At 34.2% G+C, this 26,009-nt stretch overlaps 2 protein-coding genes and 1 long non-coding RNA gene across 3 annotated transcripts; all 3 read right to left on the bottom strand.

Moving 5' to 3' along the window:
- Positions 1-331: 331 nt before the first annotated feature.
- LOC111702600 (la-related protein 1) lies at positions 332-11,665 on the bottom strand. The gene is made up of 14 exons (XM_023474341.1): positions 11,490-11,665; positions 9,677-10,247; positions 9,182-9,258; positions 7,293-7,416; positions 6,689-6,740; positions 4,240-4,312; positions 3,615-3,798; positions 3,391-3,506; positions 3,180-3,303; positions 2,152-2,217; positions 1,469-1,591; positions 982-1,044; positions 608-782; positions 332-423 (listed from the first exon to the last, which is right to left on the bottom strand). Exons 1-14 carry the CDS (start codon positions 11,663-11,665, stop codon positions 338-340), a joined length of 2,010 nt encoding a protein of 669 aa, XP_023330109.1. The 3' UTR covers positions 332-337.
- Positions 11,666-16,563: 4,898 nt separating this feature from the next.
- Positions 16,564-17,959, bottom strand: LOC111702598 (uncharacterized). The gene is made up of 3 exons (XR_002765447.1): positions 17,832-17,959; positions 16,973-17,047; positions 16,564-16,608 (listed from the first exon to the last, which is right to left on the bottom strand). It is a non-coding gene; the product is annotated as an uncharacterized LOC111702598 (long non-coding RNA).
- A 2,700-nt stretch (positions 17,960-20,659) lies between these two features.
- Positions 20,660-25,381, bottom strand: LOC111702599 (uncharacterized). The gene is made up of 4 exons (XM_023474339.1): positions 25,273-25,381; positions 23,974-24,103; positions 21,673-21,715; positions 20,660-20,811 (listed from the first exon to the last, which is right to left on the bottom strand). Exons 1-4 carry the CDS (start codon positions 25,332-25,334, stop codon positions 20,660-20,662), a joined length of 387 nt encoding a protein of 128 aa, XP_023330107.1. The 5' UTR covers positions 25,335-25,381.
- Positions 25,382-26,009: the final 628 nt, after the last annotated feature.

Genomic DNA, 26,009 nt, shown 5'->3' with positions numbered 1-26,009 from the left:
CAACCTCACCTGAGGGATCAGTAACGTTTAGTATAGTACATTTCCTTAAAGTAACATTTAGTATAGTACACTTTGTCTAGGTAACATATCATTAAGGNCTGGGGCCACGTGAGGTCCCACACAAAATTTGAGCCTGATCGGTTCAGCCGTTTTGACTTTTTTGGATAAAAACAAACGGACGGACAGACAAGCTACATTTATTGAAAATTCCAAGAGTCTCAGATTCATTCCATTTGGTACAGATTCGAATCCAGCTTCGAAATATTGATGTTAGATCATTGAATACTTATCTATCCTAACAATAAACTCAGATTTTTTTTGTTAAATTTTAGTCTGCTTACGTGTTGTTTTTTACAGCAGGGAAATCCATCTCTTCATCAAACTGGAAATCCAATTCTTCTCTCTGATCTCCACCAGATTTACCTTAATATTCGTATTTCAAACAAAAATTAAAATAAACCAAAAAATAAAAAAAAAGTTAGTTGATTTGACATGATTTTTCTGAGCTGGAGACAATACCATTTTCAGAGTTAAAATGCAATTATGGTGTTAATAATTCTTTTATTGGTGGATAATAGCGACATAAAAAAGATTTTGGTCTCCGTACCTTCAGTTTCCTTGGGAAGACTTTTCCGTTCCTCTTTACTCCTTTTCCTAACCTCCTTCCATTCAGGAGGCGGGGTAGGAGAAGGTAGAGTTCGAGATTCCAACAGTTTTTCCATTCCTTCCCTTACATCCCCTTTCTCCTCCTTCAACTGGAGGCCGGGCTTGGCAGGAACCACCTTCAAGATTATCTTTTATCAAAGGGTAATTTGTAAAAAAACTAACTTGCCTTGTCAACTATTTCATCCCCCCCCTTGACAGCTTTTAAATGACGACAAACTTCGGAATGTCAAATTTTAAGTTACAAACTTAGGAGTGATGAATCTGAAGGCAAATTTCGGGATGACAAAAAAAGAGAAAAACAGAGAAAAAAATTACCTTTTTCTCATCTTCTTCACTTTCATCATCTCCATCTGTTCCAGCAGTATCCTCATCCTCACCCTGCACACGTCGGTCATCATTACGAGTATTAAATCAAATTAAATCCGAAGCCAAAGCCAAATTCAATCAAATCCCCAAATCCAAACCAAACCGATACAATCTAAACCGATTCAATCTAAACCGATCCGATCCAATCTTTAATCAAAAAATTAAGTTAATAAATGTTTAAAGTTTCATTTAAATTGGAAGAAGAATTAAGCTTTGGTCACAATCCCTTTATCTGTGAACCTGATGGTGTAAACTTGGACTTATTGACTTGGACTATTCGATGAGATCTTCAAGTTAATTTAAATTGCGTAAAACTTGTTTAAAATTAACATTGAGAAGAACGACGAAGCTTCTTTATCGTAGTGAATTACAGAATTTGAAGTGTTCAGACGACGAAAAATATATTTTAGAGGGAAAAAATGATTACAAAACATACATTATCCTCTGCAGGTTTAGGAGGAGCAGTGGAGGTAGAAATTGTTGGAATAAATTCCGGCACATCTGGGTTCAAATCTGTAGACTTCAAGGGCCAGGACTCAGGCTCGTATAGAGGACGAATCTAAATATTTTGATATTTTAACACAAACAAAAACTTCAAATTTTATTCATCGATACCATTAAAGGGGTCGCATTAAATTCGAGTCACTCTACATGCAATGATGACAGTGCCTGATTCACAAAATCCCCATGAAACCTTTTTCTGATTATAAATGTTCTGTTGATTTCGATTTTAATTTGTTGTAAGTTTTAATTGTAGAGAACCCACAATGGACAACAATCAGTTTTCAAAATAATAAACATTGCCCTCTTATTCAGACAAAGGTTAAAATCTTTAAGGGTGAATCGGACATTTCCATGTTTGCATTAAGGATCACTTGAACTTACGCTTACAGTCCGTTAAAAGAAAGAAAGATATCATTGCCATTCTTTCTTTATTAAAAAAGATTTATGATTTCCCTTTATCATACGCATTGATATGTCAATATTTAGAAATACAAATATATTTTCGTCATATTTCCTAGATTTATAGAACAACAGCATTCTAAATACTATACGTTATTTCTTAAAAGAAGGATTAATTTGAATAACGTCAACTGTCACTTAAATAAAAAAAATTACCAGCAATCCGTCTTTGACCTCCACTACGTCAGAGTTGTCCAAACTTGAAACGATGAATGTTATATCCTAAAAATAATAAATATCTTAATTCAGTTATCGGCGTTGATATTACTACAATGAAGACGACTTTCTCATTTAAGTTTTTAATTTTCGAACAAGTTTTTTTCCATTTCCAAGGCAACCAAAAGAAGCTGTAATTTGACAGCTTCTCTTTTCATTTTTGTGCATCCATGCAGCAGGTTTAAAAAATTCAAATCTAAAGTCGTCTTTGTTGTATTAAAATATACGAAGACGACGCATTGAATCTTTTAATGCTTAATGAAATGCCAACGCAAGTTGATGAAATTTAAAATGAATTTAACGAACATCTTATTTTTTAATGAGAAATCGATAGCATTCATATATATTATCCTGAATTTTTTTTGTCAGCTGCTTTTCTACCTGTGTCAGCTCTTCATCTACCTGTGTCAGCTATTGCTCTATCCGTCAACTGCTGTTTTACCTGCGTCGGCTGTTATTCTACCCGTGTCAACTGTCAGCTGTTCTTGTTCTTCTACCTGTGTCAGCTGCTATTCTACCTGCGTGAGCTGTTATTCTACCCGTGTCAACTATCAACAGTTATTCTACCCGTGTCAGCTGTTAATCTACCCATGTAAACTGTTATTATACCTGTGTCAGCTGCTATTCTACCCGTGTCAGCTGCTATTCTACCTGTGTCAGCTGTTATTCTATCCGTATCAGCTGTTATTCTACCTGTTCCACCTTGTTATTCAACATGTGTTAGCTGTTCTTCTACCTGTGTCAGCTTTTATTATACCTGTGTCAACTGTTATTCTACCCGTGTCAACTGTTATTCTACCTGTTACAGCTGTCATTCTACCTGTTAAAGCTGTTATTTTACCTGTGTCAGCTGTTATTCTACCTGTGTCAGCTGTTATTCTACATGTGTCAGCTGTTATTCTACATGTGTCAGCTGTTATTCTACCTGTTACAGTAGTTATTCTACCTGTTACAGCTTGTTATTCTACCTGTGTCAACTGTTGCACTCTGTTAAAGCTGGCAATAAGAGAGATGGGAAGATACCCCTCAGGAGTCATTTTCCGACGAAGGAAGAAGTCCCTCTGCAGATTATCCAAAGAGAAGTAATATTCACTAAAAAATATTTCTTTGTTAATTTTTTACATAACATTAATCTAACACATTCAATTTAAATTTAGAGCGACAACGGTTATCACTTACATTTGATGCTTGACGTAGTTCTTGAGAACGTCCTCCGACACTTGGTCGTTCATCCTGGCGTTGATTGTGTCGTGGTAGTAGGTTGTGCCCAGGACAGGGGTTACAAATGTTGGATCCTGGATAATTACATTTGTTAAATATCGAGAATTAAAATTCAAGTTATAAATTTATATAATATAAATAATTTTTGAGAAGAAAAGAGCTTTAAATCTAAAGCTGGCTACCTGGCTGGGGTCTCCATAGGCTGGAAGGAGACCGTCTAGACTGAAGGTGAAGAATTCATCCCCCGAGATACGACGAGGTTTAGATTTAACCGGTTTCTTCAGTCTCGAGGATGGTTTAGAGACTGTTCCGCCGGATCTACGGTTCCGACGATTCCGTTCCTCCTCACGGGTATTTTTTGTGTCTCTAAACAATTTTTAAAGTAAATCAAGGGAGTAGACTGTAGATAAAAATATTACCCCCCTGGAAAAAATATATTTTTGAAGATCTGAAGAAAAATGACCTTTTACATCTGGATTTTTTTTTTTTAAATTCACTCATGTAATAGTAAAGCAATCTCATCGAATAATTACACCATCTATCTTTGACCAGGTTTGGCCATGGCTCTTTTATTGTCCTAATCATCTCTTTCTGTTTCTTGCAGAGCATCTCTCTCGGAGGAAAGTCCATATAAAAAAAAAAATTCACTCATGTAATAAAGAGAAGTAACAAAATGTATGAATTAACGAGTGAATAAAGGATAAAATATTAGTATTGATACTGAACTACTGCACAAGTGAAATATTAAAGAAATAGATGAAAGAATAAATTAAATATAGCGTAGATAAAAGTAAAATAATTTTCTACTTGAGTGTATTGTTTCTTCGAGGTTTCTTCTTGTTAGAGATGTCAAGAGGAACAACTGTCCACTGTTTTTTCACTGAAAATTTAAGTTAAAGGGAGTGTTCGCGAAAAATGAAAGGGGGTATAGGCATACAGCGAAAAATAAGCGCTTTTCATCGCTACTAATCTGTTGCGTCTATAAGGAGAAAATTGTAAAAAACTACTCATGATGAGAAACCTAGCGTCCAAATAAATTCAGATTAAGTTGCAGATTAGTAGCGATCATAAGCTCTTAATTTTCGCCGTAAGCCTATACCCCCTTTCATTTTTCATTTTTCGCGAACACTCCATTTAAGTCCACGATTTTTAACAAGATAACTAATACGCATTAATCTTTAAAAATAAGGAAAATGTCTCAGACAAGTTTATATTTCATATTTAAAAGACGCTTAACATGTGCTCTCGAGAAAACTGCGCAAATGTACGCAACAGACCTTTCTACTTGATCCTCGTGCAAGTTGGGACTAAAGCCAAGAACTTGATTATTTTACTTAGACAGACCTATACGCAAGCAGAGTCTGGCGTAAATTTCGTAAAATAGCTCATAATTCAATTCGTTATATTTTCATAACTATCAAGTGAATTCATGCAATTCTTTAAAAATGCAGTGTGCAAGAAAATTTGTGCATTCATAGTAAAAATTGTCTGAATTGCGAAATTTACATATTGCGTCGTATAGAAATAGTAAATTGCGCAGTTTAAAGATGTACCGGCCGGCAACACATTTATGCTGGTGAGGGGTTACTGGGGGGTAAGGAGGGGGAAGGGGGGGGTTAACCTACAGCTTAAATAGCTTCCAACCCCCCCCCCCCCCACCTAGTATTAGGACATCTCTAGAACAGGGGCGTATCCAGGAATTTGTCCGAGGGGTGGGGTGGGGGCTTAAGTATTATTTATTTCCATGTTATGGGGGAAACGGGGCAAGGCACCCGTTTTACAAGTATAAAGAGCCTTGTTAACTTTTTATAAGAATATCACTTTACTTGTCCTAATGTGGTTATATGTTAACAACACTGGCCCTATCCTTATTTCTGTTCTCATTTGATTAAACAAAATCAATAATATAGTTCTAATAAAACCGTACAATTTGGGGTTAACCATATATACTCAAGGCGATTATAACCCAGAGTTTTTACAACAAAATTTACTTCACTATCTATATTGAAAAAACTAAATTTTATATTGAACAATATAATTGGTGAGAATATAGATGTTCCATCAGCTGTTATTCTACCCGTGTCAACTATCAACAGTTATTCTACCCGTGTCAGCTGTTAATCTACCCATGTCAACTGTTATTATACCTGTGTCAGCTGCTATTCTACCCGTGTCAGCTGCTATTCTACCTGTGTCAGCTGTTATTCTACCCGTGTCAGCTGTTATTCTACCTGTGTCAGCTGTTATTCTACATGTGTCAGCTGTTATTCTACCTGTTACAGAAGTTATTCTACCTGTTACAGCTTGTTATTCTACCTGTGTCAACTGTTGCACTCTGTTAAAGCTGGCAATAAGAGAGATGGGAAGATACCCCTCAGTAGACCTTTGATATTTCAAACTTTGACAAAAAGATCTGGAGCCGACTTCATACCTTGAAATATTAAGGGTCTGCAACATCAGGTTGCAAAGATAAGATGGTTTTAAAAGAGAATTTGAAGCAAGTATTCAGTTGTATTAACAAAAATTCTCTATATAACATTTGCATAAATACTTCTGACCGATAATTGTTTTGCTGAAGTTTAATTATTTAAATTCCATACTCGCGGGAAATAGGAGGGGGGGGGGGGGGGGGGGTTGAAAAATGTCAGAATTCACTGGAAGGTCACTTAAGCCCTCTTCAAGAAGGGGAACTGGAAAAGGAAAGCCAGGGTTCAGAGGAAAAAGACAAAACTGGAATATTTAATTACAAAAATAAAAGAGAAGACAAAATGAATGAAAAACAACAGATCATGTTCAAAGTATAGGGAAAAAAAAACACCGAGTCGAGAAAAATGAGAAAAACACATTTGTCCAAAATAGTGCTAAAACATTGATAACTAACAAGCATATCCATAAAATTTGAATTGACAATATGGCGTCACTGAATACAAATAAACACAAAATTGAGAAATATATTAGAAAAATATTTCAAATTCATTATTCCGAATTATCTTTCTTTATAAAACGAAAATATAAATTTGGATATTAATAATTTTCAGAGAGAAAAAACAAGGATATGAATTTCATGTTAAAACCATAGTTACAACTTGCTGATTATTATATTAAACTTTCTTGATATTCTTCATATAACTTACGCTACAAACTATGTTGTTTACACACAAATACCCAATCCCAAATAACTAATCTATCCTCCTTCAAGAATTAAGAGACGAATGCAAATCTGAGATAAAAATCCTTTAAAAAGTTAAAGTTTTACCAGTTTTACTCTTCCTTTTCTTAGCATCAGATTCTCCACTCTTAGACGGGGCCTGAACAATATAACATTTAATAAAAATATTTATATTTGATTTATTGATCCAGTTAATAAAAATATTTATTTTTGATTTATTGATCCAGTTAATAAAAATATTTAAATTTGATTTATTGATCCAGTTAATAAAAATATTTATATTTGATTTATTGATCCAGCCAATGAAAATATTTATATTTGGATTATTGATCCAGCAAATAAAAATATTTATATTTGGATTATTGATCCAGTTAATAATAATCTTTTCAAGTAAAGAGACAACAAAAGATCCACGCCTTACAGGGGCTAAAGCGTAATTCTAAGTGATCTTCCGGAGAATATCGAATATATTCTTATTTATTTAGCGGGAAATTAAGTGCGAGTGTACTCTAGCACGGAGTGCACATTGTACAGTGTACAATATAACCTCTAGTTTTCCGGCACTCAATCTTCTGCTTTACAAATGAGGGTAACATGCCTCAATTTTTCTTTTTTTCTTAATGGAAGGTCTCTTGAAAGATAGAGGGGGAAGTGGGTAGATGAACTGGATTTTAAAATATGGATTTTTTACCTGATTTTCCTTAGTGTCGGAATTGGTCTCCATCCCAGAGAGTGCTCCGCTGTCTCCGGTCGTCTCCGTTAGGTCGCCAGTTTTCTTAGACTTCAAAGGTCGAGTTTTGTCGCCAGTTCTCTTCCTGAACGGAGTAGGTCTAGATATTTTTTTGAAATTGGATAAAAATAAACCTTTATATATTTCCTTAAAGAACTTGGAAAAAAATTGCAAGCTGTTGTAACGCCAATAAACATACACCTTCCCCAAGTCCAATTTTTTTTGTATTTAGAGGCTAAAGCTAGGAAAATAGGTGCTTTGAATATCATAACTTTACGGATCTAAAACATCCAGATTTTGGATCCGTAACAATTTGGCTCCCTAGATCCGGAAAGATATGCGGATCTTGGCTCCCTAGATCCGGATAAACATGCGGATCCATTGGCAAATTCTGGTAAAAAATGTTTTAACCTTTTAACACACATCTCAATTATCTAGCAAAATATTTTAGAAATTTTTTATTTGTTCCCAAAATCTTTAATTAAATCTATATTTCTGATCCAAAAACATAAATTTAAACATACAATTTAACGGGACTTAATATTACAACTGTACATTTCAATATTAAAAAAAAAATTTTTTTAAATGTTTAGATCAGCACCATCTGCTTTGCACTTGTGTACAAAAGAACACTGATCGTTCTCAGGACAAGCAGAGAAAAAAAAAAAATTTAAAATTTAACTTTAAACCAGCACAAACTTCAACACAAACTTCAACACAAACTTCAACACAAACTTCAACACAAACTTCAACAAAACTATCAAAACGAAAAAAATACGAGGGGAACCTATGCTATGCACTTACAGACAACAATTGAGGGTAAAAGTTAGACTAAAACACCAGGACTTTAATAATATTGAAATCTAAATGAAGAAATATTGTAAAATAAAACAGGGGAAAAATTTAAAAGCCTTAAACTGAATTTCTCCATCAAAAATCAGGTCCATGCGCTATGCACTTAGGTCAAAATTAAAAAGAATAAAATTGTGGTTTTCTAAGCTTTGCGCCGAGATGTTGAGAATTGAATATGAAAAATTATTTACCAAGAAGTAACAACTTGAAAGTTACCGAGATCATGAGAAGCGAAAAAATAAATGAGAAAAACCAAACTGTTTATCAAAAAGTAAGATTCGGCATCTATTAGCAGTTTTAGATGCTTCACTTATATCCTTGATCAAAGGAGATCTCCTAAATTTTGTTCCCAAAATCAGTAAACGAGGCTCCTAATAGCGCGAACACAACCAGTTACCCATCCCTAGTCCCAGACAAAACCATATTAAGTACGTATTCTGGACCCGTTAGCATCGCAGAGTGCAATGGTTTATGCTCGTGCGGATCGAGCAATCGGACTCAAAGCCCCAAGAGAAAGCCCGATTCGATGAAAGCCGCATCCAATGGTTATGTAAACCTAGACATAGAACCATTTTGAATAGACGCCCATTTTCCCTGATTAAGGCAAAGATATAACTGCTTTCAGTCTAAGTGACAATTTTAACTATTAAAAAATACGTCACTTTTTATCGAGCGTGTGTGTGCAATTACAGTAACAGGATATGAAAAAAGACGCTTCAATTATTGAGTGGATTGCATGATTCACAACGGTACCCTTTAAACCTCATTTATCTTAAGGTGCTGAATTCTGACAGTTTCTTTAATTGTTTTTTTTGTACACAAATCCTCAAGTCACTTTTAAAAAGAAACCACAATTGAAAAAAATTCCATTGTCCAATCTAAAAGAAAGGATATCTCAAATATTCTTGATTTGATGGATAGCGCTGGATCGTAAATAGAACTTAATAAATGGAATTACTTGAAATTATGTCTTCAGGCAATTATTACAACATAACTACCTTGGTTGTTCGCTTAGGTCGGGCCAGGCACTGAAATCACTAGCCTTCTTGTTTACACTTGGATCAGATTTTATGATCTAAAAATGTTTTAATTAAAAATTTGCATTTGATTTCTTAGAGCTTATGAGCATGCACAACCAAGTCAAAATGAATCTTTCACTTTGAATCTATAATTCAAAATTTGAACTGGCGCTCAGGTAGATGAACTACTTTTGAGTCGCGGAAATCAAATAATCGGGATAAATAATGATAAAATAAGTTAACCAATATATTTATTGAACTTGTCTTTAGTTTAGTACATTTGTACAGTCCATGAAAATGATTTCATTGTGAATTAAAGACTTATATATAATTTAAGTACGTACAAAATTCTCTTATAACCTTAACTCGGTTTTTGCTACTTATTTGTGTCCCTGAAATCAACTAATAATGGCGGATGATAAAAAGGTTCAAATATTATATTTATTGGAGTTATCTTTAGTTGAAAAGAAATACCTTTGGCTCCGCTTCCTTAATGGATACTGGAGGGTCCGACCCAGGAACTTTCTTCCAAGGATTTGATTTAGGGGCAGGAGGTAGCACCTTCTTCTTCTCCTTCACATCTTCAACCTTCACCTCCTTCTCTACCTTCACCTCCTTAGGTTCTTTATCTCCTTTCCCCTCCCTCTTGCTCACCCTTCTCTCCTCTCTTGGTCCCCTTTTTCCTCGGGGTTCATTTCTTTTATTAGATTCCTTTTCAGGTTTAGGAGCGGAAAGTTTAGTGACAGGTTTAGGTTCAACAGGTTTAGTTTCGGCAACAGATAAAGTTTCAGCAAGAGGTTTAGTTTCAGCTACAGGTTTAGATGTTTCCAGGTTGGGTTCACCGTTGTTTAATCCTGGAGGGTCCGGAGTAACAGATTTCTTCCAGGGGTTGACCTTGGGCAGGGGGGCCTCCACATATACTACAGGGTCTGCCTCCTTCTCCAGGGTAAGGTTAGGACTGACAGGGGTTGTCTCCTTGCCAGGAGCATCCTCCTTTTCATCTCGCCTTCCTCGACTCTTCCTCCCTCCACGGGCTTTTCGCTTCCTTCAAATAATTCACAAGTTAAATAATATTCATTATCTTAAGTAACCCTCCATGCTAAGTTGGCATTGTCCGATTTACAACGCTACCCTTGAACCCTTTATCTGATCACAACTGTGGAAGAAATCACCATTTTCCAGACTCGGGAGAGTCTAATGAAAATTGACAGTTAAAACATGGATATCTAATTCGCTCTTGATCAGACAAAGCTTTAAATAGTGCCGTAGTAGATCGGACATTGCAATTATTGGATGGAGGGTCATTTGAAATCTCGTTTGAAGTCCCTGTACGCAACATTAAACTAAGAACAGACAGATAAATTTTTAGAAAAATAATTCATTTAATTCTCAGATTTTAGTAGTACATTTTATTATAAACTCATGAAAATATACAGGGTGAGCCTTGAAGCAATTGCTCACCCGTGGAAATTGTCCCCTCCACCGCACGTTGGGAGCTACGGAAAATGGAGCGAAAATTCTGAGTTGACTCACCCTGTATTTGCCCCTGTGTTATGTTTGTTATCTTATATAATTTCGTCTAAATTTAATTTTGATTCCAAATATTTTTTTTTATTTTTCCAGAATTATTAACTTAATTAAATTAAAAAATAAATAGTAGATTGGATGCGATGCAATAAATACAATTTATCTCTCAAAATTGTACAAAATAATAAATGTATATATTTTTCTTGTCATGATCAAAATTTCAAAATTTTGCCTCTAAATTTGGAAACTTCACGAATTTGTTTATGAAATCCGGGAACTTTAGTTGTTTCTGTTTAACAGTGTATATAAAGAGAAAATGTTCATAATTGAAATAGAAGATGACTAGTAGTATAGTTAAAATTCTCTAATATAATATAAGATTTCAGTGTACCAATTGAAAATTAATTAGTTCATGTTATCTTTCATGAGCTGGAATATTTGTTGACTTTCTTTCTTAAAAAATTGTAATTATAAAAACTGATACAGGACCATAACTTCTATAAAAACTGATACAGGACTATAACTTCTATAAAAACTGTTACAGGACTATAACTTCTATAAAAACTGATACAGGACTATAACTTCTATAAAAACTGATACAGGACTATAACTTCTATAAAAACTGATACAGGACTATAACTTCTATTAGATCAATGTTCAAAATGATGTGAGGGGGGAGGGGGTCTAAAAAACGATCTCTAGAAAATTACTTGCTTTATTCCTTTAGCAATAACATTAAAATCAAGTAATTGTAACAAACCTGAAGCTTTCATCTTCTTCCATATCTTCGTAATTAGGATCATTAACAGCAGATTCGGCGGCTACAGTCTTCTCAACTTCAGGGATTTGATTAACGATCGACGGTTTCACCTCGACACCATCATCTTTCCGTACAACCTTGGCGTAGGAGATGGTGGCAGGTGTAGACTCCGCCATATTCAATCACCAATTGTGTAAGAATCACGTCACACGATCTAATTCAACTATTTTCACAATAATATTAATATCACTAACGAAAATATGAGCATTATAATTTTAAAACATGGTATCTGAAAGAATAACGGGAAATTAATCATTATGTCAATAAACAAATATTTCAAATTTTTCTAGATACACTGGAAATCATCACAAAATATTGTTGTCAGTGTCGAAGGAAAAATTCAACAAAGTTTTTGTTTTTATCTTTTAAGAAAATTTGTCCCTCGTGGGCTACCAATACAATTGCTGGACTAACTGGAACGTGGGCCTAGAACAAAGACAGAGTACTCACTTTATATTCACTTTATGTACATGTGCTTTTCAAGGATTGTGTTCTAGGCCCTTGTTCTTAAATCAGCTGTTATTGGAGAATGAGCCGAGTGCTGTGATTGGTGGAATTGATACAGGGTGACTATTATAACGCAAATTTTCAAATAATTCACTCAACGTGCGTATAACATGGAATGATACTATGGATGCAACTTGTGCCAAAGAAGTATAAAATAACAAGTAAATATAAAGGTATAAGATGCAGGACTGCAAAAATTTGAAGACCAGGCATTTGCATCTAACAAGCATGCTTGATCAGAGCAAGGAGATATTGAATATAAGGAGGGTGCGATAACAACAATAACAAAGGCAGCCGATCTAATGTTACGATGAGTTAGTATATACTGTGAAAGTGGTATTATCTTGTTAAAAAAGATTAAAAAAGTTAAGGATTTTAGTTTTATACGAAAAGAACCTTATTACAGAGACATTTTCAATCAAATTCAAGGTTATCCTGTCCCCCCCCCCCCCCCCTAGATGTCTGTTTATCATTTGTGTTATTGTTTACAATCTTTATAATATTGTTGTTATATGCTAACGGAAAGGGGAAATAGAATAGAAGAAGGGGAAGTGGAAACAGTAAAGAAAAGGAAAAGGGAAGCGGAGAAGGGAAAGGGGACAGAGAAAGGGGAAAAAGAAAGGAAAAGGGTATAGAGAAAAAGAAAACAGGAATGGAAAGTGGGAAACGAGAAGGGGGAAGGGAAAGTGGAAGAGAACGGGGATGGGAAAGAGGAAAGGAGACAGAGAAAAGGGAGTGGGGAAAGGGGGAGGAAAAGACAAAGGGGATGGGATGGGAATAGGAAAGAGGAATAAGGAAAAGAACGGTTAAGGGGAGGGGAAAATGATATGAGAAAGAAAAGAAGGGGAAATGAAAGGATAAAAGGGGATAGGAAAAGGGAAATAAAAAGGGGAAGGGAAAGTGGGAAAGGAGAAAGAGCAAGGGGAGGCATGCGGATGGGAAATAGGGAAGGGGACAGCTAAAGGGGAAGGGGAGGGAAGAAGGGGAGGGAAAAAGAGGAGGAAAATAAATTGGAGAGGAAAAAGGAATGACAGGGAACGAGGAAAGAAGGAGAAAATGAAGGGGGGAAAGGGGAGGGGAAAGTGGAAAAGGTGGAAAGGGGATCAAGGAGGATGGGGGTAGGAATTGAAATAAAATGTAGGTAAAGGCCATGAAAGGGAGAAGCAATGGGAAATGTAGGTAAAGGCCATGAAAGGGAGAAGCAATGGGACAAGGACGGGGAATGAGAAAAGGCCTAAGAAAGGGGTAGGGTAGGGAAGGTGAAAGGAATGGGGAAGGAGAGAAAGGGGAATTAAGAATAATATGGGATAGGAAAAGGAACAGAATAATATCTTACCCATCCCCTTTTGTACATTTAATTTCACGCAAGTCCCCCCCCTTATACTAACATTTCCCCTCATTCTTTTGCCTTGATGCTAGAATAAAAGTTGAATGTGAAGAAATTTGTGTGAACACTTTTCAGCCAGAACAGGTATTTAACTCCCTAGAATTAGTAAAAGATTATATATTTTTAATTGAAAATAACATTAAGATGATACAAAAAAAACGAAAAGGCAGAAAAACTTAATAAATGCAAAATATCATTCTATTTCGATATTTATACTTACGTGAGTAGTTATAATAATTCCAGCGCCAATCACTTTAAAATCATATTTGGGAGTAAAACTGACCTTTAATGACCGGAATTATAAAAGCGGTGGACTACATTAAAAAGATAAATGTATTTTCATGAAAAATATCATTGAAATAGGTTATGCTGCACATGCAGATCCACTTTTTCTGAAACTTGAAATTCTAAAAATAAAAGACATGATCAAATTTAATTCTGCTGTTTTTATGTTTAAATATATGATTGGCAAACTTTACCTTTCCTCTATCTACTACTTTTCCTTTTCCTCCTTTTCCTTCAGTTCTAAATTGTTTTTGTTTTATTTTGTATTGTTTAAATTGAACATGTATGTATCGCTGAAGAAGGGCCTCACATTCAAAACAACCAACAATGGTTAGAGAGACCCTGACTAAATTAAAATGTAAAAATTGTGCAATTGAAATTGTTTTTAATTAAATATTTAGTCAAATATATATCTATCTATCTATCTATCTAAATACTAAAAACATTGTGCTTTGTTGCGCTGCTTAACCTAAGCTTTTGAAAATAGGTTAAACTAAAGAACTGGGAGTAGTAAGTAGGTCAAAAACTTTTTATTACAAAAATCAATGAAATTGAGAAAAATAATTAATTGTTTTTGGACAAAATGTTAGTTCTCATGAATGCAGACTTATGCCAATATAAATCATTTTCTTGCAAGTCAATTTTAAAGTTTTAGCCTAAAATAGGAATACAAAATAAACATATACTAAGGCCGTGAATAAGATCAAAATTGCATTTATCAGTAATACTTTTGTGTGATCCTGTGGCATATGTTGAATAAAATGGAGAAATTATGCAATTTCCCCCCGAATAACACATGTTTGGCTCCTTACAGGGTTAAGAGATTTTCTACAGGGTTCGGAGACTGTTTCTGCAGGGTTTCTGAGACTTTTCCATAGGGTTCATGGCCGCTTGGCCTTCCCTCCCTCCCCCAAGTCTCATACTTTATTATAACTCTTTAAATGAAACAAAAATATTCTAATTAATCTTACCCTATCAACCAGGGAATGTAAAAAGGACGTTGCAGGGATGTTAAACACACACTTTTTTACATGCTCACGACCTATTTTTTGACATTGAAATGATGTCACTTTGGAAGTCGAAATGACGAAACTTTTGACATCCAAATGACCAAACTTTTGATGTTGAAATGACCAAACTTTTGACGTTCAAATGACCAAACTATTCATATGCATTAATCCTACACTTAACCACAGAACAGAAACTAATCTATTCTCTTTGTATTGCTACCCCAACAATAGATGAACTACCTTGCTCATATAATTGAATTAGTCTTGTTTTGAGTCAAATTTAGGATTAAAAACAGAATATCATTCCCGGACGACTGTTTAGGGGAGGTTTGGAACTCCTATGGGGACAAGCACTGCTGCAAATAGGTAAAATGATGTTCGGAAGCTGTGCAGGGGAGGTTGCCTCCTTATGGTAGTATTGAGAATTGGAGATGCCTCAAAGATAATGTCTAATATATATTTTTGATTCTCAACTTCATCAATTGTCTTGATGTTTTCATATTCCTCGATTTATTTAAAGCTAGGTTATCCAAAAATTGATGAGACTTTAATGACAACTGAGCATCTTTAAATATTTGGACCTGAAGGCCTTGAAAAAAGTTTTATGGATAAACTGATTGATAAACTGCGTAATTTGCCGCAGAAAGAAATTAAGTCTTGTCGGATCACATCTTAAGTGGGTGACCCTGTAAAACACTGTTGTTCACATAAATACNCCTGGCTCCTTCATGGTGATGATACAGATACCTAGCTATCAACAGACGATGCTTACATCCAGCTCAATAATGTTCCAAAAGTTCCTAAATTATCATGCAAACATTGAGACACAACTCTGTCTCAGGGAGCACCCTGGCTCCTTCATGGTGATGATACAGATACCTAGCTATCAACGGACGATGCTTACATCCAGCTCAATAATGTTCCAAGAGTTCCTAAATTATCATGCGAACATTGAGACGCAATCCTTCAAATTCGAAAATGATAAACCCGAGAACTCTCCCCCCTAATGTGAAGCCTGGTAAGAGGTCCGGATACCTGTTGTTCCAGTTGATCTGCACCACCAACATGAAGCTCTACAAAGCTCCCATGATGTGACTACAGATATTCGTCAATAGTTCCTTGTTAATTTCTAACCAACCAATTTCCAACCCTGACTGGGAAAAATATTTCAAAACTTTCGTTTTTTTAAATAAATGTTAAGAAATATCCTTATTGATCTCTTTTATTTTACTAAGAAGACTTTGAAGTCAACAACTGTCTTGTTAACAAGTTTGCACAAAATATAAACTAAATTGATTGATATAATTTTATTCAAAATTTACATGAGCACAGCCAAAACATATAACACAGGTGTTAATACTACACAGGGGGGGGGGGGTCCAAACATCGTTCACTAGGACAGACCCGAAAGGAACTAGTGCATTTAAATAATTTTTATTAAAAATTAGACCAAAATTAAAAATTCTGAATTTTCTTATTACAATTTTACGAATTTTCTGTGATTCTTTGATTCAAAATTTTAGATTTCAATAAAAATAATTTATATACATATTTTTGCTGTTCTGAACTTTTGATTTTGAGAGAAATAAAAGGTTCGCGGATTTTCTTTTGGGCCATTGGGGTACCAAAAAAAAATTCAAAAAAATATTCAAAAAATATTGAAAAAACACCATGCAGGAGAGTTGCACAAAAAGGTACAATTTTGCACAAGGCGCCGCAAATCATACTTTTTTTGACTCATGAACGAAGAGTTTGGTTATATATATAATTAGATGATATTACCATATTTAACACAAACTCCCTTGTCACAGGTCAGTTCTTTTTTAAAAAAATCAGAACATTCTTTGTTTGTCTCGCAAAGTGCATTCCCCTGTAGAAAATCAAAATGTATTCTTAAATTACAAAAAAGATAGTATTCATTGTTATAAAAATAAAAAAAAATCTTAATAGATTTATAATATGCATTGCATACATGTATCATCAGAAAACTGAAAAATAGGAAGAAACAATTAATCACAGTTATTAAGTGAATTGGGTCTGTTTACACTGCACAATTGCTGTGCCTCATGTTCATTGGGCTATTTAAAGTCATAAATTTAGCCTAAAAGTCGACTTCCTATTCCAGAGTTTTCTGGTTATCACTGAAATGGTTTGTATTAAAAATAGATTAATATAATTTTTTGTGAAACTTTTCAATAAGTTCAGAAAAAAAATATCTCACTGGGTTTTCATACCTTAACTTTGATTTCAGGATCCTTAAAACAGTTTTTGTAAACTTTACACAAACTTGTGCAAACTCCAACACAGGGCTAAAAACCATAATGTTATTAATTGGATTTTGTATATAAAAAAGGACTATCAGAGCCCAAACTTAAAAGAGTCTCGTTGACCGAAACTCCCGTGTTTCCTTTTTGGGGTCTTAAACATTTGTGTAGATTTTGATTTAAGAAATTCGAAAAAATAGAGAATATAAACAAACTGAATAAAATAATATTTCATTACAAAAATATTGATATTTTCAAAACTGCCTAACCCCATTCGTGAAACCCGGGTTTTAAAACTGGTTTTCATAACGATACCCTGTCTTAAGTATTGGGCTCAGGGGTCGTTACAACGTTACTCTTAAACGGTATTTTCAATAATAAAAGGATATCCATTGCTATCAATTTAAAAAATTCATTATTTTCAATTCTGGTTTCTGTACAAACGACATTTCTTCTGCATGAACAATAATCAGAGGAAATTATAATAAGTTCACTAATAAATCTAGAAAACCGACGATATCCTCCCCATTATTGCTCCAATAAAGTGTTAAAAGGCAAGGTTTAAAATCAGACATGTACATTGCCGAGATTCACAACGTGGCCCTCTAAACCTTTAACCTTGAACAAATAATCAAGCTTGTTTATTTGTTCAAGGTTAAAATTGATTATTGTAAATATGCAGCTTTAATGTCATCTCTGTGCTTACAATGAAAATTTGAATATTGTTTATACAGACAATTAAGTTATTTGTAAGTCTGCTAAATATTGTTAAAAAATAATATCCATCTTTACCCAAATAATTACATTTATATTTATATAAAAAATTTACCCCATTTATGCAGATTTCTTCACAAATATGCCCCCTGTTGCAATCATCAGATGTTCTACAACCATTATTCACGCACTGTCCCTTTTTGCATATTTGCCCTTTCTCACACTCTGCAGATGACTGAATAAAGAAAATTGGTAAAAAAAAATCAAAATTTTAAATGAAAAATGTCAATTACAGTTTATTTTATGTATCTAGCCACCCCAGTCTAAAAGTTGTATGATCCGAGCCGGTACAACATGTACTGTACTGTATGATCCGAGCCGGTACAACATGTACTGTACTGTATGATCCGAGCCGGTACAACATGTACTGCCTTTGCATTTACTTGTACATGTCCTGTCAGAATTACCAAGTGTAGAATCGACTCAGTACGTTTATGTAAAAAAAAATTAGCCTGGCAAAATCACAGTGAGCAGGTATTTTTTAATGCTTTCTGAGGACGGTTCTTTTCAATCGATAATTCCTTCCTTGAATGTGATATTTGTCAGATTATGTTAATTCGTTCTTTTTAGTAAAATCCATATGCTATAGCGTTTAAGTACCAATATCAGATTTCCAGATATTAAGCATTGTATCGCTTCTCATTAAAAGTTTCTACTGTGAATAATAAATTGAGGGATTATAAATAAGCTCATTTAAAAGTTTGGACCTCCAAACGTGTACCTTATTTCTAAACGACATTATAGAGCTAGGGCCGGGCTTCGGTAACAATCCAAGTCGATTTTTAAAAAAAATTAGGCTGAAGTTTTACTACATACTAGACTTTCAGAGCCCTTCGTGCCGGTGCCTATCTTCTATTTCAACTCTTTTATCTGTGATCATTTTGTCTCTGTGATCATCTTAAAACAAAAACAAAAAGATTTTCTGTATTTAATCATATTTTGTCGTGGATCATCAAAATTTGTGGAGGCAAATTTTAAAGCTCTAAGCATTCATAAACCTTTCCTGACGTCATGTAAAGGTCCATGCAAAATGTTTGCCCGATCGGTTCAGCCGTTTTGACGTTTATTGGATACAAACAAACAGACACCCAAACAAAGTATGTATATAGATTTTTAGATTCACCGACAAAGGGTCAAACGACCCAGGGTCAAACGACATGGTTCAAATATCAGGGTTGGTTCTAGAATTCAAGGCTCAAATATCAGGGTTGGTTCTAGAATACAAGGTTCAAATATCAGGGTTGGTTCTAGAATTCAAGGCTCAAATATCAGGGTTAGTTCTAGAATACAAGATTCAAATATCAGGGTTAGTTCTAGAATACAAGGTTCAATTATCAGGGTTGGGTCTAGAATAGAAGGTTCAAATATCAGGGTTGGTTCTAGAATTCAAGGCTCAAATATCAGGGTTGGTTCTAGAATAGAAGGTTCAAATATCAGGATTAGTTCTAGAATAGAAGATTCAAATATCAGGGTTAGTTCTAGAATACAAGGTTCAAATATCAGAGTTGGTTCTAGAATACAAGGTTCAAATATCAGGGTTGGTTCTAGAATAAAAGGTTCAAATATCAGGACTAGCTAGAATACAAGGTTCAAATATCAGGGTTAGTTCTAGAATACAAGGTTCAAATATCAGGGTTAGTTTTAGAATACAAGGCTCAAATATCAGGGTTTGTTCTAGAATACAAGGTTCAAATATCAGGGTTGGTTCTAGAATAGAAGGTTCAAATATCAGGGTTAGTTCTAGAGTACAAGGTTCAAATATCAGGGTTAGTTCTAGAATACAAGGTTCAAATATCAGGGTTGGTTCTAGAATACAAGGTTCAAATATCAGGGTTGGTTCTAGAATAGAAGGTTCAAATATCAGGGTTAGTTCTAGAGTACAAGGTTCAAATATCAGGGTTGGTTCTAGAATACAAGGTTCAAATATCAGGGTTGGTTCTAGAATACAAGGTTCAAATATCAGGGTTAGTTCTAGAACACAAGGTACAAATATGAGGGTTAGTTCTAGAATACAAGGTTCAAATATCGGGGTTAGTTCTAGAATAGAAGATTCAAATATCAGGGTTAGTTCTAGAATACAAGATTCAAATATAAGGGTTATTTCTAGAATAGAAGATTCAAATATTAGGGTTAGTTCTAGAATACAAGATTCAAATATCAGAGTTGGTTCTAGAATACAAGGTTCAAATATCAGAGTTGGTTCTAGAATAGAAGGTTTAAATATCAGGGGTTAGTTCTTAAATACAAGGTTCAAATATCAGGGTTCTAGAATAGTAGGTTCAAATAGCAGGGTTGGTTCTAGAATTCAAGGCTCAAATATCAGGGTTGGTTCTAGAATACAAGGTTCAAATTAAATATCAGGGTTGGTTCTAGAATAGAAGGTTCATATATCAGGGTTGGTTCTAGAATAGAAGGTTCATATATCAGGGTTTGTTCTAGAATAGAAGGTTCAAATATCATGGTTAGTTCTAGAACACAAGGTTCAAATATCAGGGTTGGTTCTAGAGTACAAGGTTCCAATATCAGGGTTGGATTTAGAATAGAAGGTTCAAATATCAGGGTTGGTTCTAGAATAGAAGGTTCAAATATCAGGGTTGGTCATTCAGAGAGTCATTGACAAATAGAAATAGAGACTACTAAAAGGACTGTAAGCGTAAGTTCAAGTGACCCTCCATTCAAAGATTGCAATTTCAGATTTAAACTCTTCAAAGAGAAAAACATGCATATCTTATTCATCCTTTTATGTGAATGTGTAGTATACCCACAAAAAATTCCAGATAAATGAGACGATGAAATACTACTTAATATGCCTCCCCCCCCCCCTTATTGAGACTTTTCATAAACAAAGTATTGTATTGAATTTCTTAAAATTAAGAAATGAATTTACTTGCACTGTGAATCAGGTTCTGTGCACTGGTAAGCCTCGTTTTTACAGAAATCACATCTGTTATGTTTACATCCTAGCATACTCATATCTTCAGGACTTGACACTTCACTGTACTTAGCCAGACATTGATCATCAGAAAAACACGTATCTGAAATAATTAAATTAAGGCGTAATATGACCCTCCATCAAATATCAACTAATCAACTATAAATGAGATATCAATGTTTATAGTTTTGAAAATTCTAATTTCTAGTTGTGCAGTGGTTTCTCTAACAAAAATAACTTGCGTATTTTTAATGCAGGAAACTACATAGGAATTATAAGAATTAAACACTTGTACACTTAAAAAACGACAATATTGATCAGAGAAAGGTTACAAGGGTACCATTGTGAATAGGAAACCCAGCTTTGCATGGAGTTTTCCTAATAATAAAAGTCAACCCACTTGAATGAGAAGTTTCAAAGCAAGCTAAAACACATTGCTGTAGTAACACTGAATTCTCCAATCAAAACCAGTCAAAGGGTTCCTGAGTTATGATCGGACATCCAATCAAGTAGACAAACAAAACACCAAACAGAGATTTATATGTAGCTTATAGGAACCCAGCGTTGCCCAGGTTATTCATAGTTACTACTTCCGTTTACCCGCGCTTGGTCGTAAATTACGATTTTAGCTATTTTTTCAGTCATTTAAGAATCTCAAAACAAAGCTGAGAACATTCCCATGGCTCTCCCGAGTTTCCCAATCAAAATTTGAGACAAATCGGTCCAGGGGTTACCGAGTTATGATCGGACAAACAAACAAACACCAACCCACTCAAGCAGAGATTATATATAGACTAGCTTGGGAACCCAGCTTGCCTGCAATCCAAACTTTCTCTATTAAAGTCATACCACTTAATTTAGAAGCTTTTAAAACTATTAACATTTCTGTGGGACATAAAACTACTATTTTATATATTTAGAATATAATTTTTATTTTCATTCAAGATGTGAATATTCTTCTCACCTCCATCCCCTCCATTACCATCATCATAGGTTTCTCCTGCACCCTGAATATATATATAAAGGTTTCCCCGGACTAACCAGAGTGAGAAGCATTCGGTTTCATTTATTTTAAATCAAACGTGTTTTGGTCTATATTTCAACAATCTTTAAACTTACGGATTTGTTTACTTAATACTTTTTCATTCAAAATGTATATGCCGACAAAAAAAGTATTGAAGAAAAAAAAGATAAAATATTATGAATAATTGTTCAAATTGTGATCGAAAGCCAAAGCTTTCTGATATATTGACAGGAACCGTTAAATCCACGTGCCCTGCACCCTGATTTATATATTTAAAGGTTTCCCATGCACCCTTAATAACAAAAAAAGTAAATTCAATTAAGAATTTTTTAAGTAAGAACAAGGATACAGATATGGTTTATTCTAAATAGGTAAATAAACATGTATTACTATATCCAGGAGTACATGTTCTTGTGTTTGAGGAAGGAGACTGACTGGTTCCTGGTTTCTGGTTTTCCTGTTCCCGGATTTTCCTCATAATTCTCGAGCATTCTTAACTTTCAGTTAGACTCGAATTATTGCTGCTACATAGGTCCCCCCAAGTTTCTAGATCCATTGTAGGTTGAGACTGATATGGAATCATTTGAGAATTCATTGGAAATAGGTTGCTTTGGAAGGCTGTTCCATATAGGACGAAGTTTATCTGAGTTGCTTGTTGGTTCCATTTGTATGGTATAGGAGTTTCTTTTTAGATTTTAGCTTCAGAAGTATCTGTATAGCTAATTAGCTCCGGGAGTAGCTCTGTAGCTAATTAGCTCCGGGAGTAGCTGTGTAGCTCATTAGCTCCGGGAGTAGCTATATAGCTGATTAGCTGGAGTAGCTGTGTAGATGATTAGATCCAGGAGTAGCTGTGTAGCTGATTTGCTTGGGGTGTAGTTGTGTAGCTGATTAGCTCCGACAATAGCTGTGTAGCTGATTAGCTCCGAGAGTAGCTGTGTAGCTGATTAGCTCCGGGAGTAGCTGTGTAGCTCATTAGCTCCAGAAGTAGCTGTATAGTTGATTAGCTCCCAGAGTAGCAGTGTAGCTGATTAGCTCCGGAAGTAGTAGTGTAGCTAATTAGCTTCGGGAGCAGCTATGCAGTGGATTGCTTCTAGAGTAGCTGTACAACTGATTAGCTCCGGGAGTAGCTGTGTAGCTGAATAGCTCCGGGAGTAGCTGTGTAACTGATTAACTCAGAGAGTAGCTAAGTAGCTGATTAGCTCCAGGAGTAGCTGTAAGATAGAGTGCCAACAAAATGTTTCAAATAACATGATGTAAGCAAAAGCTTGCAGATAAGGAAGTTGAGATTGTTCGTGAGATTGCTTCTTTGGCCAAATCTTGAGCTGTTTCCAGTTTGGAGGCTGCGTTTTGGCCGTGGCTCAGTTGTTGTCTGGGGTCACCACATATGTGTTTTTTTCTGAATAGGTATATTAATATCCAGGAGTACATGTTCTCGTGTTTGAGGAAGGAGACTGACTGGTTCCTGGATTCCGGTTTTTCCTGTTCCCGGATTTTCCTCATAATTCTCGAGCATTCTTAACTTTAAGTTACACTCGAATTTTTGCTGTTACATTTTTTTTAAATGTTATGTTTTGGTTTCGGTAAAATTACAAATGTGAAATGTAAAATAAATCTAGATATTTTTGTAACAATTTAACCAAATCGTTAAAACGCTTTTTTGTAACAATTTAACCAAATCGTTAAATGCTTTTTTGTAACAATTTAACCAAATCGTTAAATGCTTTTTTGTAACAATTTAACCAAATCGTTAAATGCTTTTTTGTAACAATTTAACCAAATAGTTACAACGCTTTTTTGTACATTTTAAACAATCAGTTACAACGCTTTTTTGTACATTTTAAACAATTAGTTACAACGCTTTTTTGTAGCAATTTAACCTTATAGTTACAACGCTTTTTGTAACAATTTAAACAAATCGTTACAACGCTTTTTGTAACAATTTAACCAAATCGTTACAATGCTTATTTGTAGCCATTTAAAGCAAATAGTTACAACGCCCAATATAGTATAAAAACATATCTTCATTAAATCAGAGATGGAAATTAATGAATGAGAGTGAAGTAGTTAAACTATAGTTATGGTTCAGTTAGTAATCGTATGGGTTGCTTCATGGTGCACAATGTATCAGATTTCCTGTTGGTTCGTTATCAAAGAAAGAAATGCTTCCATTGTTGAGTTTGAATTTGCTTGAAGTTAAAGCTCATTCATTAAGTTCCAACTCCCTTTATTAATAAATATGACCAGTAGTCCGGCATAATCCTCTCCAATGGCTGAGCTGTTAGTCCATCTGCTGGTTCCGTTAAAAGGTTCGGTGTCATAGGGATAGCTTTCTCCATAGATATCTTCAGGGGCGTAGGAATCAATCAGTTTACTAAAGAAAAAAATGATTTTAAAAGCAAGCTTCTAGGCTTAAAGATAAGTAGCTGAAGTGCCCGGCGTTGCCCTTGGAGTTAAAAAATAAATCTATCTTGAAAAATGGCCAATTTGGTCCAGCCGTTTGGCCAGCCATACCTAACATATATCTATGAGCGAAGATAACATATATGACAAAGTGTGTATAAAAAAGATGTGCAACTTAAGAGCTTTTTATGATTTCATGTAACTCATTCATGTAGTAAATTTTATCAAAAAATTGTACTTTACGACAATTTTGGTTTTTGTCAATATAATTTAAAACCTAAATTAAATGCTTTGCTTTTCTAGAAATTTTAAAAGCAAAAAAGACTCACAACTTTTTAGAAATTTCCGGACCTGAGATATTTTGTAATTCTGTTTAAGAATCAAACACAATAACTTACTTTCTAGAATTAGAAAAAAAGCACTCCCGAAACACAGTTGTGATTTTGCCAGAGATAAAGGTCAGGGAGTAAGGAATAGAAGGGAAATACAACTGACGCGGTTCTCCCTACTATATGATTAAGCATGCTTTGCAGACGGGTACTTCATTTGTATATGAAATTTTCAGAATAGGTTATTGTATACGCGGTAATTGTACATCAGACAAATATTTCTTATTTAAATGGAGTACCGTCTGCAAAGCATGTATCATCATATGGTAGGGCGAACCGCGTCAGTTATATCTCCCTTCTATTCCATACTCCCTGGGTAAAGGAACTGAGTCTTTACAACAAATTCAAAATTGTCTAATCCATATCTTTGTAACTTGATGGTGTAAATCTTTGATATTTTAAACTTAGCGTATTTCATCTAACAGAATTCCTTCTTTGTAATATCTAAGGTCTACAACATTGGAATGCAAAGATATTGGGATTATAGAATAAAAGATTGTGGAAAAGACTAAATTCCATTGCACGGATTTTATTAATGGTTTCCAAATATTAGACTGTTCAGTGTTCAATCCGATACACATTGATAGATTTACAAAACGAAATTATTTACACATGTTTGTAAAATGTATATTTTTAGGTAATAATACTGTAATATCATAACACTTTTCACTTTTAAACACAAAACTATCTCACTATTTTTTTATTTCAATTTTATTATTTATTAATATAAAAACTTTGATTAAAAATTCACCTTGAAAGTCCATTTGCAATTTGAAAAATAAAAATATTTAAGATTAATATGTATAGTGGCATATCTAGATGCCTACATATACTGCTTTAATTCAGACAATTTAGAATAAATCATTCTCATGTTGCACTATATCATATTATAGGTTACAACAGCTGCAGAAGTCGGATTTTATGAATAGAAAGATACAGTTTAACGAAGTATGGTTAGTTGAACTAATTCTTGGAGTATTGATAACATTAGTTAAACTATCCGTCTCTAGTTCAAACACCTTTCTTCATGTTTTAGTTTTTAACGGAATTAAGAGTAAATATTTAGTTTCTAATGTTAAAGAGATTGTAAACTATATTTAGTTTCTAATGTTAAAGGGATTGTAAATTATATTTAGTTTCTAATGTTAAAGGGATTGTAAATTATATTTAGTTTCTAATGTTAAAGAGATTGTAGACTATATTTAGTTTCTAATGTTAAAGGGATTGCAGATTATATTTAGTTTCTAATGTTAAAGGGATTGTAAATTATATTTAGTTCTTAATGTTAAAGGGATTGCAAATTATAATTAGTTTCTAATGTTAAAGGGATTGTAAATAATATTTAGTTTCTAATATTAAGGGATTGTATATTATATTTAGTTTCAAATGTTGAAGGGATTGTAAATTATAATTAGTTTCAAATGTTAAAGGGATTGTAAATTATATTTAGTTTCAAATGTTGAAGGGATTGTAAATTATAATTAGTTT

The sequence above is a fragment of the Eurytemora carolleeae genome, unplaced genomic scaffold (assembly GCF_000591075.1).
Source record: "Eurytemora carolleeae unplaced genomic scaffold, Eaff_2.0 scaffold257, whole genome shotgun sequence".
In the NCBI taxonomy this organism is placed as follows: domain Eukaryota; kingdom Metazoa; phylum Arthropoda; class Copepoda; order Calanoida; family Temoridae; genus Eurytemora; species Eurytemora carolleeae.
Note: the sequence above shows the minus strand (reverse complement) of the source record. Positions and strands in the feature narration are given on the sequence as shown.

Excerpts from the sequence above, each read along its gene's own strand:
- LOC111702600 (XM_023474341.1), bottom strand. The coding sequence starts at position 11,665 with ATGGCGGAGTCTACACCTGCCACCATCTCCTACGCCAAGGTTGTACGG. Across the intron at positions 3,507-3,614 it reads CCTATGGAGACCCCAGCCAG|GATCCAACATTTGTAACCCC; the intron begins GTAGCCAGCTTT and ends GTAATTATCCAG. Across the intron at positions 1,045-1,468 it reads CTAAACCTGCAGAGGATAAT|GGTGAGGATGAGGATACTGC; the intron begins GTATGTTTTGTA and ends CGACGTGTGCAG.
- LOC111702599 (XM_023474339.1), bottom strand. The coding sequence starts at position 25,334 with ATGCCACTATACATATTAATCTTAAATATTTTTATTTTTCAAATTGCA. Across the intron at positions 24,104-25,272 it reads ATTGCAAATGGACTTTCAAG|TAAACTGATTGATTCCTACG; the intron begins GTGAATTTTTAA and ends TTTTTTCTTTAG. Across the intron at positions 20,812-21,672 it reads TGGTAATGGAGGGGATGGAG|ATACGTGTTTTTCTGATGAT; the intron begins GTGAGAAGAATA and ends TAATTATTTCAG.